Below are 16,336 nucleotides of genomic sequence, written 5' to 3' on the forward strand. Positions count from 1 at the left end.
TTTTCTGTGGCTAAACCAACTTGGCTCGTAATTTAACAATTTTATTCGGATTTACAGGTGGCAAACACGTTTGTTATTAAGGCACATAAAAGTTCACATGTTCCAGTAGTCATTTCTGCCAAAAACACATTTTGATTTAAAAAAAGTTTATATTCAAATGCAGTCGTGACACGTGACATAGACCTACTTTCCTGAAACGAGTCACATATGAAGTTAATATACGGCACCACACAAACGTTTGGACACACCTAGTCATTTGAGATTTTCTTTCTTTTTACTATTGTCTACATTGTTGAATAATAGTGAAGACATCAAAACTATGAAATAACACATATGGAATCATGTAGTGACCGTGTTAAACAAAATATTTGAGTTTCTTCAAAGTAGCCACCCTTTGCCTTGATGACAGCTTTGCACACTTGGCATTATCTCAACCAGTTTGACCTGGAATGCTTTGCAAAAAGTGTTGAAGGAGTTACTAAATTTGCTGAGCACTTGTTGGCTGCTTTTCCTTCACTCTACGGTCCAACTCATCCCAAACCATATCAAATTGGGGTTGAGGTCGGGTGATTGTGGAGGCCAGGTCATCAGACCAAAGGACCGATTTCCACCGGTCTAATGTCCATTGCTTGTGTTTCTTGGGCCAAGCAAGTCGTCTCTTCTTATTGGTGTCCTTCAGTAGTGGTCTCATTGCAGCAATTTGACCAAGAAGACCTGATTCACACAGTCCTCTGAACAGTTGATGTTGAGATGTGTCTGTTACTTGAACTCTGTGAAGCATTTATTTGGGCTGCAATCTGAGGTTCAGTTGACTCTAATGAACTCATCCTCCGCTGCAGAGGTAACTCTGGGTCTTCCTGTGGTGGTCCTCATGAGAGACAGTTTCATCATAATACTTGATAGTTTTTGCGACTGCACTTGAAGAAAATTGAACTTTTCCATATTGACTGATCTTAAAGTAATGATGGACTGTCGTTTCTCTTTGCGTATTTGAGCTGTTCTTGCGATAATATGGGCTTGGTCTTTTACCAAATAGGGCTATATTCTGCTTTGAAGAAACTCAAATATAAAATATATTTTTATGTTTAACACTTTCGTTTACAACATGATTCCATATGTGTTATTTCAGAATGTTGATGTCTTCACTGTTACAATGTAGAAAATAGTCAAAATAATGAAAAACTCTAGAATAAGTAGGTCTATCCATCTATTGACTGGTACTGTATTTATTTAAAAAAATAAGAAGAATTTCAACCTCACTTCAACCTTAACCCTGAAACTAACCCCACATATATACACAACACACATTACCACCCCGCATGGTTGGCTCCAGGCATTTGACCTTTCAAGGGATGTGGAGACACATGTATCTTCTCAAGGGTCAAACGTGAAAGATCTAATGCAAGGTAGCTAGATGTTGATCTATGCGAAGATGTAGTGTTATTTTGAATAAGTAAGCATGACTGATCTTCTTTCACATTTGAACGCCATGAGAAGGATGACATAGAAACCATGTCTTTTTTTCTCTCCCCTCATGACACACACACTCTTTCAATCTCTCACACAGCAAACTAAAGGATTCCGAGTCCAGGAGCAGGGAGATGGCAGAGCAGCTGGAGAGCATGAAGAAGGACTTGGAGAGCCGCTCGGTCAAAGGTTGGCCAACCATGCTCTAACCCTGAACCTAACCTCTGGCCAACCATGCTCTAACCCTGAACCTAACCTCTGGCCATCCATGCATTACCCTTAAACTGTCCCTGGCATATGCCACCACCCACCAAATACATTGCCAACAAAAAGTATTCATACCCTTTGACTTTTTCCACATTTTGTTGTTTTACAGCCTGAATTCAAAATGTATTAAATTGATTTTTTTCTATCCCTCTACAAACAATACCCCATAATGATAAAGTGAAAACCCGTTTTAATAAATGTTTGCAAATGTATTGAAAATCAAATACAGAAATATCTAATTTACATAAGTATTCACACCCCTGAGTCAAATCAAATCAAATTTTATTTGTCACATACACATGGTTAGCAGATGTTAATGCGAGTGTAGCGAAATGCTTGTGCTTCTAGTTCCGACAATGCAGTAATAACCAACAAGTAATCTAACTAACAATTCCAAAACTACTGTCTTATACACAGTGTAAGGGGATAAAGAATATGTACATAAAGATATATGAATGAGCGGTGGCACAGAGCAGCACAGGCAAGATACAGTAGATGGTATCGAGTACAGTATATACATATGAGATGAGCATGCAAACAAAGTGGCATAGTTAGTGGCTAGTGATACATGTATTACTAGCCACTTTAACTATGCCACTTTGTTTGCATGCTCATCTCGTGTGTGTGTGCTGTGCTCGATACCATCTACTGTATCTTGCCTGTGCTGCTCTTTGCCATCGCGCATTTACAGCTGTGAGTTTTTCTGGGTAAGTCTCTCTAAGAGCTTTCCACACCTGGATTGTGCAACATTTAACCATTATACTTTTCAAAATTATTCAAGCTCTGTCACATTGGTTATTGATCATTGCTCGACAAACATTTTCAGGTCTTACCAGAGATTTTCAAGAATATTTAAGTTAGAACTGTAACTTAGCCACTTAGGAACATTCAGTGTCTTCTTGGTAAGCATCTCCAGTGTAGATTTGGCCTTGTGTTTTAGGTTATTGTCCTGCTGAAAGGTGAATTAATCTCCCAGTGCCTGGTGGAAAGCAGACTGCGCCAGGTTTTCCTCTAGGATTTTGCCCCCAGCTTAACTATATTCCGTGTATTTTGTATCCTGAAAAACTCCCCAGTCCTTAACGATTACAAGCATATCCATAACCTGATGCAGCCACCACTATGCTTGAAAATATGTAGATGGTACTCAGTAATATGTTGTATTGGATTTGCTACACACATTTGTTATTCAGAACAAAAAGTGAATTCCTTTGCCGCAGTGTTATTTTAGTGCCTTGTTGCAAACTGGAACGCATGCTTAACCTCTCTAGGGTATGTGGGACGCTAGCGTCCCACCTGGCCAACATCCAGTGAGATTGTAGAGTGCCAAATTCAAATACAGAAATACTCATTATAACAATTCAGAAAAGATACAACTATTAAACATTAGGTTTAAAGATTAACTTCTTGTGAATCCAACAACGGTGTCAGATTTAAAAATGCTTTACGGCGAAATCATACCTTACAATTATTTGAGAACATAACCCAGCAGACAAATCATTACAAACAGTAACCAGCCAATTAGAAGAGTTTCACAAGTCAGACATAGAGATTAAATGAATCACTTACCTTTGATCTTCATATGGTTGCACTCAGAAGACATTCATGTATTCAATAATTGTTCCTTTTATTCGATAAAGTTTCTCTTTATATCCGAAAACCTCCGTTTTCTTCAGTAATCCGCAGGCTCAAACGCAGTCACAAAATCCAAATTGTATCCGTAAAGTTCATAGAAACATGTAAACAATGTTTATATTCAAACCTCAGGTTGTTTTTAGGCTAAATAATCGATAATATTTCAACCGAACAATAACGTTGTTAAGATAAAAGGTAAACAAGAAAGGCACTCTCTGGTCCCGCGTATGAAAAAGCTCTGTGACACGGCAGGGTCCACTCATTCAGACTGCTCTTACTCCCTCATTTTTCAATGTCAATGGATACTGTAATAGCATTGAATAGAAAACTACAAATAAACAAAAATCCTACTTCCTGAATGGATTTCTCAGGTTTTCGCCTGCCAAATCAGTTATGTTATACTCACAGACATTATTTTAACAGTTTTGGAAACTTTAGTGTTTTCTATCCAAATATACTAATTATATGCATATCCTGGGCAGAAGGCAGTTTAATTTGGGCATGCTTTTCATCCAAAATTCCAAATGCTGCCCCCTACCCTAGAGAAGTTTTGCAAATGTTTACTCCTCAACTTATTTAGGCGTGCCATAATTAACAAATGGGTTAAATACTTATTGACTCAAGACATTTCAGCTTATATATATATATATATATGCCAGTGAAAAAAGAAAAATCTCAATTTAATCTATTTTTTTAATCAGACTGTAACACAACATATTGTGGAAGAAGTCGAGGGGTGTGAATACATTCTGAAGGTTCTCTAGGTTGTTAGCTTCTCTTGATCTGGACTAATATAAACAGTATTTGGTATACTATACTTCATATAATGTTGTATGATTGTATTGGTCGTACAGGTTTAGAATAAGGTTTTATTTGATCATAGGAGATGCACATACATCCATAACTTCTAACCTCTCAGTTATAAACAGAACATTACATTTCATTCTCTAGTTATGTCAGTTACATGTTTTCCTTCAACTGTACAAATATGAACAGTATTCCTCTCTACAATTGTTTAAATGCAGGCTATGAACATAATAGCTGACTGTCCTTCTCTTCTAAACACAGGGATGAAACTGCCTGATTTCCAGGACTCAATTTTCGAGTACTTCAACACCTCTCCCCTGGCCCATGACCTGACGTTCAGAGTGAGTGTCTCTCTGCACGTCTCTCTCCATCACATGTCCGTAACAAGCCTTAATAGCCACTGTCTCGCCGCCTCTGTGTGTATTGGTGGTGACAGGCCGGTGGGAGTTGATAAAGATATTTCAAAGGGTGGGAGACTTGGCACACAAACATAAACAGATACACACACACACAGACAGACTGGCTGGCGCTGTTGTCACACTCGCATTGTCAAACACATTTACACACACACTAAAATCCTTAGATGCAGTGATTGAGAGACACACAGTTCAACATGTGAGAGTGCCAAGCCCCGGAGTTCGTATCACCAAGCCCTCTGATGTGCTCAATCACCTCATCACCTCAAAGGACTTCAATAGCGCGGAGGGGGACGCGAACGGTATCATACTTCCTGACCCACAGAATACATCGGTGTTATGTTACCCATCAGCATATGGTAAGCCGATGCAGCCACCACGGTTTGGACAGGATCTGCAGTGAAAGTCAGTCATGAAAGGGAGGAACTGCACCGGAGAGAGTAGGGGTACAAGAAAGCTGGCCGTGACCTGAACTTAACGAGAGAGTAGCTAGTTTGGTTGAACTGTTTCCCCTCATTTTCATCTCAACGCAAACGTGAACTAGGGTTTTTTTCACCGCCTGGCTGCCTCAAGTTTGTAAAAAAAAAATGGTTTAGTCAGCATCGAAGTCACACCAGGTCAGCTTAAAGGCCCCAGAAACCCTGATTTAAGTGTTTGTTCAGAGGAAACTTATTTTGTCTCTGTTCCTTCTAGTCTCTTAGGGTCATAAATTGACACAGGATAAACCATCGGAAACGATGGTCTAATTATGTTCTCGCAGTAAACCCTGGTAAATTACCTTGTCAACTCTTGACCCCCTTGTGTTATTTTCTTTGTAAAATAAACCCCCGAAAAACCTGTGCTTTTTATTTTTTTGGTCCGTCTCGTGTGTCACCATTCCAAAAAAGGACTCGGTCTCTTCCTCGTCTGCATATGAAGTATGTTTGCTGCTCAAAGCTCCTTACCCCTTTTTCTCACAGTTAACCCCTAACCCGAGGGGTTGTGCTGCCAGCGTATAAAAAAGTCGGGAGGAAAGCATTGAGCTTCCTCCTGGTGTGTTGCCCTATTTTTAAGCAATTAGCCGTTATCCAGTAGCATGCTAATATGGACTAATGCTCCTGTCTTGTCTCATATAGTAGTGTGCATACTCTTATAGTTTGCACTTTTCCTAGTATTTCTATTGTTAATATTGTGAACAGGTTCGCTGCTACACGTTTAGTGAAATAAAATAACTTGTGATTAGCACAGGTTTTGGCTAATGCTAATTTAGCTAGAAGGATGTTATGCTAAAATAGACCTTTTCATAGCTGGTGGCACTCTTCTCCCCTAGTAAACCTCCCCCTAAACCTGCATAGCATGTGTTGGGCACTAAAAGGTTACTGAGCTGCTCCTCTAGAACGTGCTTCCTTATCAGAATCCCCACCGTTAGCATTAGCCGGCCCTCTAACGGCTAATACCGCTAATGCCAGTCATAACTCCTCAGTGGTGTAGCCAATCACCTCACAAAACCCTGTTAACTATTAGCATACTTTTATCTTCCTCCACAACTAACGACGAGTCAAAGGGAATAAAACCCTACAGCAGCACACTGAGATGAGCAGGACCTTTTCACTGTGTCTTTAGTCAGTGAATGAGTGGGAAGATATTTAACCTGCCTTTCATTTTACTTTCATTAAAAAGTGATTAGCGTCAGATACCTCCATGATTTCTCCTAATCTTGCCAATCTTTTTTCAAAAGTCAAAACCTTATCTGTGACACTGTTAGGCTATACGTGTTCAATGTAGACTACATAACGTTTCAGTTGATACGCTCTGTGGTTAAATTGACCATGGTTACGTGCAATTATTGTGTATAGTCAGGTCAATATAGTATTTCCTTTAAAGTGTTTAAATGCTTTGCAAAAATAACCATTTCCCTAATAATCATGTTTGCATCTGAAATCAGGCAACCTTATGGAACTTTTGATAAAAAAATCGGCACTCAAAATGAACGTTCTACCACAGTGACCACGTTATTTTTGCAAAGACTATGAGTTCGGACATATAAAGTTAGTTTTAAAACAATGATGCATTCTTTCAGTTTTCACAAATACACAACTGGAACACAGATGAAGCTGTTTACATGTCCTAATAATTTGAAAGATTGCTCAGAAAACCAGGTGTTTTAATCGGCGTATGCTTACCTCGATTATGACATTACGCCAATTAAGATAAGCAGAGTAAGGCGTTTACATGACTAATGCCATACGTGGCCTTCTGCCATAAGCAGTTTAATATTGTGTGTTCAATGTTAAACGTACTCACCGTTAGACTCTGAAGTGGGCCGTATACTGAAGGTTTCCCACAGATTAGTAGATCGACATCAAAATAGTGTATGATGACGTGTGTATAATACAGTATACTTATGTTTTAGACAATCCAGAGCCTTCAAAGTATTCACACCCCTTTACTTATTCCGCATTTTGTTGTGTTACAACCTGAATTTAACATGGAATGTGTCACAAATTTTACAAATTAATAAGAAATGGAAAGCTCAAATGTCTTAAGTCAATTAGTATTCAACCTCTTTGTAAATAAGTTCAGTAGTAACAATGTGCTTAACAAGTCATATAATAAGTTGCATGGACTCTGTGTGCAATAATAGTGTTTAAAATGATTTTTAAATAACTACCTCATCTCTGTTCCCCACACATACAATTATCTGTAAGGTCCCTCAGTTGAGCAGTGAAATTTAAACCGATTCATCCGAAGACCAGGGAGGTTTTCCAAAGCCTCACAAAGGAGGGCACCTATTGGTAGATGGGTAAAAAAAATGTAGAAAAGCAGACATTGAATAATCCTTTGAGCACGGTGAAGTTATTAATTACATTTTATTTGGTGTATCAATACACCCAGTCACTACAAAGATACAGACGTCCTTCCTAACTCAGTTGCCAGAGAGGAAGGAAAGCGCTCAGGGATTTCATCCGAAGGTCAATTGTGACTTTTAATAGCTGTGATGGGAGAAAACTGAGGATAGATCCACAACAGCATTGTAGTTACTTCACAATACCAACATAAATGACAGAGGGGGAAAAGAAGGAAGCCTGTAAAGAATACAAATATTCCAAAACATGCATCTGGTTAGCAATAAAGGTATTTTCAAGGACTCCCGAGTGGCGCGTTGCGGTCTAAGGCACTGCTTCTCAGTGCTAAAGACATCACTACAGACCCTGGTTCGATCCTGGGCTATATCACAACCGGTCATGATCGTGTTCCATAGGGTGGCGCACAATTGGCCCAGCGTCTTCTGTTTAGGGTGAGGGTGTGGCCGGGGTAGGCCGTCATTGTAAAATTAGTTCTTAACTGACTTGTAAATAAAAATAAGCCAATAAAGTAAAACTGCAACAAAACATGTGACAAAGAAATGTACTTTGTCCTGAATACAAAGGATTGTGTCACTGAGTACCACTCTTCGTATTTTCAAGCATGGTGGTGGCTGCATCATGTTATGGGTATTCTTGTCATTGGCAATTACTTTTTTTTGGTAAAAAGAAACAGAATAGAGTTAAGCACAGGCAAAATCCTAGAGGAAAACCTGGTTCAATCTGCTTTCCAACTGGCACTGGGAGACATTCACCTTTCAGCAGACAATCTAAAACACAAGGCCAAATATACACTGTAGTTGCTTACCAAGACGGCGTTAAATGTCCCTGAGTAGCCTAGTTACAGTTTAGACTTAAATCAGCAGGAAAATCTATGGCAAGACTTGAAAATGGCTGTCTAGCGATGATTAACAACCAACTTCAGAGCTTGAAGAATTTAGTAAATAATAATGTTCAAATATTGTACCCTCCATGTGTACAAAGCTCTTAGAGAATTACCCAGAAAGACTCACAGCTGTAATCATTGCCAAAGGCGATTCTAACATGTATTGACTCAGGGGTGTAAATACTTTGGTAAATAAACAATTATAGATTTAATTTTAAATATATTAACAAGGTTCTTAAAACAAGTTTTCACTTAGTCATTATGGGTTTTTGTGTGTGTATATGTGACAAAAAAAGCAATTTAATCCACTTTTAATTCAGGCTGTAACACAATAAAATGTGGAATAAGTCAGGAGGTGTGAATATTTTCTGAAGGCATTGTAAATATGGGCTGATGTATTTTAGTTTTATTCACAAAACCACATGAACTCCGTACATGTCCCTAGTATGCCTTCATGATGGTCAAATACTATTAGCGTTGACCATTCTTATGTGTGTGAGTTGGTGCAGGTGTTGTTGAGATTGTGTTCCTCGCCTCAGATACTGATACTCATTTATCAAAACACTAGTTAGTACACAAGTATTTGAGGAGAGGAACACGTCTGGACACAACACAAGCATTGAGACACTGGAAATTAGTACCACCCGCCCAGTACACAGACACACACACTTACTTGTCCTGTCATTCCTCTCCCTCCTCCAGAGCAGCTCTGTCAGCGAAATTGACTCCACGCCCCAGAAGTCCGACGTCCTCTCCTCGTCAATCTCTGTAGCATCCGAACAGGATGTGAGTGTCCTGTCTCTCACACACACTTACGTCCCGGTGCACATTCCTCCCATACATCCTTTCTTCATAGTCACTTTTCCAGTCAATTAATGAAATACATTTCTAGAATTAACATTTGACCTTAATCCTGAATGTAGCTCATTGAATGACTATCTTTTCCCAGTAAAGCGTAGTTCAGTTTCACAGTGTAGAACCAGAGGTATTTTCATTAGGGGTATGCAAAAGAAAATTGTGTTTCTTATTGGGCCACTCAATGTAGTCCCTCCCTGTTTCAGTAAATTATCTTCCATTTGGTGCCTTATGAACATGACTCAGCTCTATCCTTTTTCCAGTCTGACCTGCTGACTTGTGAACTTTGACCCCTCTCTCTCTCACAGGAGCCAGTCCCCAAGCCACCTGCTGCTGCCCCTGCTGTCCCGTCCCCTGTCTATCTGACATCGCTGCTGACCGCACCAAAGGTACCACCTGGCCACACACACACACGCTGTCAGGTAGTCTGTAATGCTTGGCTATGTATTGTTATCTCTCTCTTCTTGTGTGTTTGCCCGCAGCCCAAAGCTCACCATCTGAGCATCAAGACCTTCTCCAGCCCCACCCAGTGCACCCACTGTAGCTCTTTGATGGTGGGCCTCTTCCGCCAGGGCTACGCCTGCGAAGGTAGGTTTGATACACACGAACGACCACACTCTCCTCCGCCATTCTCGGTGAGTTGGGGGACTGAGGAAACTATGGGTAGCATTTTTTTCCGGCAAACACACACTGAGTAAACAAACTAACGTTTTAAATAAACAGCAGATCTGATAGTGCAGCTCGCCATTGTACTGCATGTATCCTCGTAAACCAATTCTCTCTCTCCCTCGATCTCGCCAGTGTGCTCCTTCATTTGCCACGTGTCCTGTAAGGACAACGCCCCCCTGGTGTGCCCCATCCCCCCCGAGCAGGCCAAGAGGCCACTGGGCATCGACGTACAGAGGGGCATCGGCACCGCCTACAAGGGCTTCGTCAGGGTGAGCACCTAGTGAAAGGTTATGAACATGCAGTCTGGCCGCATGATGTGCGAAATTCAGTTACATGATAATTCACTACTATCATTTTTGTATGTTGTATCTGATGTAATTCATGTTAATTTCATGTTTTAAGTATCCCTATACTTATTATGGTGCTTTCACTCTGTTATTAGTGTGCCTGTGCAGACGTTTCCCTTGTTGTTGGACCGGGCCTGAGTGGCACCTATGTACTGTGGAGATACTGTGAAGTGAACGGTGTTAAACTGGAACCTAGTCGTTGTGTCATTGGGAGTTAACAATCAAAACATCTCATTCTGTTCAGCTTAACAAGATGGGAACTGTAGCGTGTATTGGAATTGAACAACATAAACCGACCTCAATTGAAAGGTTGCTGCTCCCCTCTCCGTCAGATCCCCAAGCCCACGGGGGTAAAGAAGGGCTGGCAACGGGCATACGCTGTGGTGTGTGACTGTAGACTCTTCCTGTACGAGGTGCCTGAGGGCAAGTCCACCCAGCCAGGCGTGGTGACCAGTCAGGTCCTGGACCTCAGGTAGGATCTGTGTGTGTGTGTGTGGGGCGGGGTGGGTGTGTGTGTGTGTGTGTGTGTGTAACACTGTGTTCTGCGTATGTCCACAGGGATGAGGAGTTTTCCGTCAGCTCTGTCCTGGCCTCAGACGTCATCCACGCCACCCGAAAAGACGTCCCCTGCATATTCAGGGTAATCTTCTTACTGCAGCATGTGAAATGCTGTATGTCTATAGTTATTATATTGACCCTTTTTATAATATATTCCTACTATGGGATGATGTTTCCTATCGGAGAAAACCCAATAAACAATCTCTAAGTGAAGTCATACCTGTAACACGTTCTGAAGGATGTTGTAACGTTACTATGGAGCGTTGTATTGAATCATACACGTAATAAGTGTATCATAACACACTATCCTTCTTGTGAATGTTATTAGATTGATTACTCTATCATTTCACTCTAATCTACTGTTAATATGGGGTGTTTCATATGTCAAAGTCAATGCAAACAAAATTGAAATAAGAGTAATTAAACATGGGTTTATATAGCAGTTTCCTGCGGCATTTCCATGGAGACTTTACCGCCACACCAGTGTGTTGCCAGTGTTTGTTGAGCTACCCCCTACTTTTTTCATTTTCCGCCTGAAGACATACCCAAATCTAACAGCCTGTAGCTCAGGCACAGAACCAAGGATATGCATATTCTTGGTACCATTTGAAAGAAGACTCTCTGACGTTTGTGTAAATGTGAATTGAATGTAGGAGAATATAACAATATATCTGGTTTAGGTAATACAATGGAAAAAAAACATACGTTTTTATTTTTGTTTCATCATCTTTAAAATGAACAAGATAAAACAAACATTCAGATAGGATGATAGGGACAATTTCAGTGAAAAACATAAGAGGGCAACAGTACTTGTGCAAAGTTTCAGAATGATAACTTCCAAAATGAGTGTGCTACATGACATTTATCATGAAGTCACCCAGGTGTCCCACACAAGTAGCCCAAATGTACCCAAGTGGGGGGTGTATTCTAACACAAACACACCCCAAAAAATTGAGAAAAAAATATTAGGAAAAAAATATATAAATTTACAAAATAACATGGGTAAACTATTTACACACTTTCAATATTTGGAAGACCCTCAGTCCTCTATCAAATCAAATTTATTTATATAGCCCTTTGTACATCAGCTAATATCTCAAAGTGCTGTACAGAAACCCAGCATAAAACCCCAATCAGCAAGCAATGCAGGTGTAGAAGCACAGTGGCTCGGAAAAACTCCCTAGAAAGGCCAAAACCTAGGAAGAAACCTAGACAGGAACCAGGTTATGAGGGGTGGCCAGTCCTCTTCTGGTTGTGCTGGGTGGAGATTATAACAGAACATGGCCAAGATTTTCAAACGTTCATAGATGGCCAGCAGGGTCAAATAATAATAATCACAGTAGTTGTAGAGGGTGCAACAGGACAGCACCTCAATAATAAATATGAACAGTTCAGGGTTCCATAGCCGCAGGCAGAACAGTTGAAACTGGAACAGCAGCAAGGCCAGGTGGACTGGGGACAGCAAGGAGTCGTCATGCCAGGTATTCCTGAGGCATGGTCCTAGGGCTCAGGTCCTCCTCCGAGAGAGAGAAGAGAATTAGAGAGAGCATACTTAAATTCACACAGGACACCGGATAAGACAGAAGAAGTACTCCAGGTATAACAAACTGACCCTAGCCCCCTGACACAAACTACTGCAGCATAAATACTGGAGGCTGAGACAGGAAGGGTCAGGAGACACTGTGGCCCCATCCGATGAGACCCCCGGACAGAGCCAAACCGGAAGAATATAACCCCACCCACTTTGCCAAAGCTCTACACAATATTGTGCTGCTGATGCCTGGTGCCGTCACCAAGCATGTGGTGCAGGTGATCGGGGACTTCATCTTGCAAAGAACACATAGCGACGCCTCCATGCTGTGCCCTTTTGGCCCTGAGGCACATCCATACCTGCAGAAATAAATTTGGGCAGATGAACACTTGTGGCAGGAACAGAAGGGACAGAGGTAGAGTAGGTAGAACGTGGTGCAGTGGTGCTGCAGCCAGCAAGCTCCTTGATGAGCAGTTCTCTGAAGGCTTTGTGTGAGAGGAAGGGCCTTCCAAAGCTCTTAGCCATTTCCTTGTGTAGGATGAATGCATTCACCACAGCAATATCGATGAAATGATAGAAGAACGTATTGTACCATTTCATTGTCTTATGGAGAACATTGTAATAGCCTATCAGCGCATTTGATAGGTCCACACCTCCATGCTCTTGTTGTAGTCCTTTACTGCAGCTGGAATGGGGACATTTTTGGTGGTCCATGCCCCGGCACCGTCCTTCACACGCCTGACAACATGATCCCCATTGAAGGACTTGTGGATTGTTGTGCACATCACCACCTCTCTGGTATCCATCCACTTTACAAACAGCAGGCCATCTTCACGGATCCATCGCATGGTCCCCCGCTCAGCCTGCTTAGGCATGTCGTTCACCTTCGTCTTCGGAGAGCCCACCCTGTTGGTACGAATGGTGCCACAAGCCCACACTTCCCGCTTCCTAAGGTCTGCAAACAGGGTAGGGCTTGTGTAGAAGTTATCCACAAACAGTTTGTAGCCTTTCCCTAGCAGTTGAAAATCCAATAACTCCATTACAGAGTCATAGCTAAGTCCCTTACCGGTAGCAAAACTGTTCTTCCCCGCATAGACAAAAACATTGCATGTGTAGGCACACACAGAATCAGCCAACACAAACAGCTTGTAACCCCACTTGGTTGGTTTGTTTCTCATGTATTGTTTGAGGCCAATTCTGGCCTTTGAGGCTACCATCCTCTCATCTATTGACACATTCTGGGCTGGCTGAAAGTAGGTTTTGCAGGCCTCAACAGTGTTGTAGTAGAGAGGTTTTATTTTGCACAGTCTATCAAACGTTGCTGTGCCTCTCTTGTCATTCGCTTCATCAACCTTTGGGTCACTGATGTGAAGCGTATGTGAGAGAACCAGAAACCTTTTGCAGGACATAACAGTCATGGGGAAAGACAGTTGGTAGAGAGATGACGTTTTCCAGTAGTCCCTCAGGCTTTTCAGCTTCACCAGCCCCATGTAGACGACCAGTGAAAGGTAGCAGAAAAGGTCTGACTTGGATATGGGCTTCCGTGCTACTGTTTTGCCTGCTTGCTTCTTCTCCCCATACTTATTTGTGTTAGACACGAGCGAATCGACAACGGATTGGGTGAAAAACAGCTGAAAAAGCTGAAGGGGGCTGTAAGTCATACTCACCTGAGGTCCTGGCTCCCTTTTCGGCCTATATGTTGGTTGAGGTGGCTCCACATCATCTTCTAGGACAGTGTGCCAACGCCCTTCTGTCCCTCTGTTAGCGGGTGGTACACTTCCCCTCCTCCGCTTCTTTGTCAGTGCCTTCACACCTCTAGATGGCCCGGGAGGTGTGGAGCCGGAGACAACAGATATATATATATATATATATATATATATATATATATATATATATATATATAGAGTACAGGGAACATGAAGTGCTGTTCCATTTCACTTTGGCCATTGTAGTGGGCCTGCCTCAAATAGGCTATTTCATGTGGGGGTGGGGTGGAGCGGCAGACACACGCACCTCAACCATGCTCCCTCTAATCCATAATATGTCGACTGAGAGGAAGAAGCATGGTCGCTGTGTTGCGATGTGTGGGTTTGCTGTTACATTCTACTCCATTCCATTTTATATATAATATATACACACACACACAAACATAGGCTATGGGTCATTCACATACATACAAACATACGCATAGCCAATGTGTACTTTACACATTTCATTACATTTTTATATATTGGAAATAAAATGTTTTTAAAAGAATCACAAATAATATTTATACTATTAATTTCAAACAACTGCATTAGCAGAAACTTAGAACTTAGTTTTGGACTGGTAAGTTCTATGTCCTCACCGTTCAACAAATATGCTTCCATTTTGGAGTCATAGCTATGGTCGCTAGCTGAATCTGAATCTAAAAGAAGATCTGTTTCACTGTCACGATCAATTTCCTCTATAATTTTGTCTACATTCGTATATCTCGTCTTAATTTCGCTTTCCCTGACTTATTCGCCATGATGTTCGATATATAAACAGCTGAAGATGCGCGTTACCAAAAAGGGCTGTGCGTCACAAACTCGGCTCCTTCTAGTATGAATGTTCAATTTCCGTCTTTACACAGGAGTTTACTACATGGGTTGGTCTTCTAAGACATAAACGTTACCTATTTCCGTTTACCTCAGCTCATTGGCTATCAACCCAGCAAGATTTCAAGACCGTCAGTGTTCATTGGGTTAAAATACATTCAATCAACGAAACAGCGGGCAAATCTTTGGTGCACAATGTTGTCATTACTTTCTTCAAAACGGTTTCTTTCAGTCAATACGTCCTGCGAAATGACCCATCGGGTTTGATTGTGTTACAAACAAACCAGTTGATTGCAGTGAAACCAAACATGACTGGAAAAGTCACGTTCTGTGTGGGTTATTTACCTGGAATGTGTCGTCGAAAATGGAATGAGACGGAATTCACGACACAAGCGGTTCACAAAATGTTTCGTGTTAGGCTATAAAAACGGATTTTATCAAACAAAAGATCATTCATTGTGTAACAATGAGCATTGGAATTGCAAACAGACGAAGATCGTCAAAGGAAGACAATTTATTTTAATGCAGTTTGTGATTGTTACGCCTGTGCTGGATGAATGGTTGTTTTTTATGGGGCTCTATACTCAGATAATCACATCGTATTCTTTCGCAGTAAATCCTTTTTTAAATCTGACAACGCAGTTGGATTAGTAAGATTCTAGGCTTTCGATACATGTGAGACACTTGTTTTTTCATGAATGTTTAATGACTATTTATGTAGCGATCACCGTATGTTGTGGAATTTCAGTCCGCTACCGGGTTCCGTGCTCAGAGAGGTTAATAGTAACTGTCGTGTAATTGTGTCCATTAGGAGTGTGACACTGAACTTTGGGAGAGCAGAATCAACAACTTCTCACAAAGCAGTCTTAAGGATGCAGAAGGTGTTAAAGTTTGAACTTGGCCATTGTTTTGTAAATGCCAGCTAAAAAGTACCAGTGACCTGGCTTTTGCCCCAGGTGAAAGCAGGTTTTCCGGAGCCATGGCCCAGTGAAACAACGGGTTCCGGCCCACGTAGATGGAAACAGAAAAGTCTGAGCCTTTTGGGTAAAACACTGGGGTCCTGTATGGAAATGCACCATTGAAGGACCCAAAGACACTTCCTGTTATTATTAACCCTCGCCTCTGTCCCAGGTGACATCATCCCTGCTGAACTCGCCAGTGTGCGCCGCCTCCCTACTGGTGCTGGCGGAGAGCGAGGCGGAGAAGAGGAAGTGGGTTGGCATCCTGGAGGGCCTTCAGAGCATCCTGGCCAAGAACCGCCTCAGGAACTGCGTGGTGCACGTCATGCACGAGGCCTACGACTCGTCACTGCCCGCCATCAAGACCATGCTCTCCGCCGCCATCGTCGGTGAGTTGGAGGAAATGGGGAGACTGTATGTGACATTTACGTCTCACCAATACAACTGCGCTGTGTGTTTTTGTGTGTGTGCGAGGCATACGACTCGTCACTGTCTGCCATCAAGACCACACTCTCCATGA

At 41.7% G+C, this 16,336-nt stretch overlaps 1 protein-coding gene across 2 annotated transcripts in view; it reads left to right on the forward strand.

The window, feature by feature from the left end:
• The window catches only part of LOC135557382 (serine/threonine-protein kinase MRCK beta-like), a 143,302-nt gene that overhangs the window by 98,003 nt on the left and 28,963 nt on the right, over positions 1-16,336 (forward strand). For both annotated transcript variants that reach the window (XM_064990602.1, XM_064990603.1), the window contains exons 19-27: positions 1,568-1,656; positions 4,435-4,514; positions 9,021-9,104; positions 9,482-9,562; positions 9,656-9,761; positions 9,975-10,111; positions 10,522-10,661; positions 10,748-10,829; positions 15,989-16,205. In XM_064990602.1, coding sequence (XP_064846674.1) covers positions 1,568-1,656; positions 4,435-4,514; positions 9,021-9,104; positions 9,482-9,562; positions 9,656-9,761; positions 9,975-10,111; positions 10,522-10,661; positions 10,748-10,829; positions 15,989-16,205 — 1,016 coding nt within the window. The remainder of the gene's footprint in view (positions 1-1,567; positions 1,657-4,434; positions 4,515-9,020; positions 9,105-9,481; positions 9,563-9,655; positions 9,762-9,974; positions 10,112-10,521; positions 10,662-10,747; positions 10,830-15,988; positions 16,206-16,336) is intronic.

This window comes from Oncorhynchus masou, chromosome 16 (assembly GCF_036934945.1).
Source record: "Oncorhynchus masou masou isolate Uvic2021 chromosome 16, UVic_Omas_1.1, whole genome shotgun sequence".
Classification (NCBI taxonomy): Eukaryota; Metazoa; Chordata; class Actinopteri; order Salmoniformes; family Salmonidae; genus Oncorhynchus; species Oncorhynchus masou.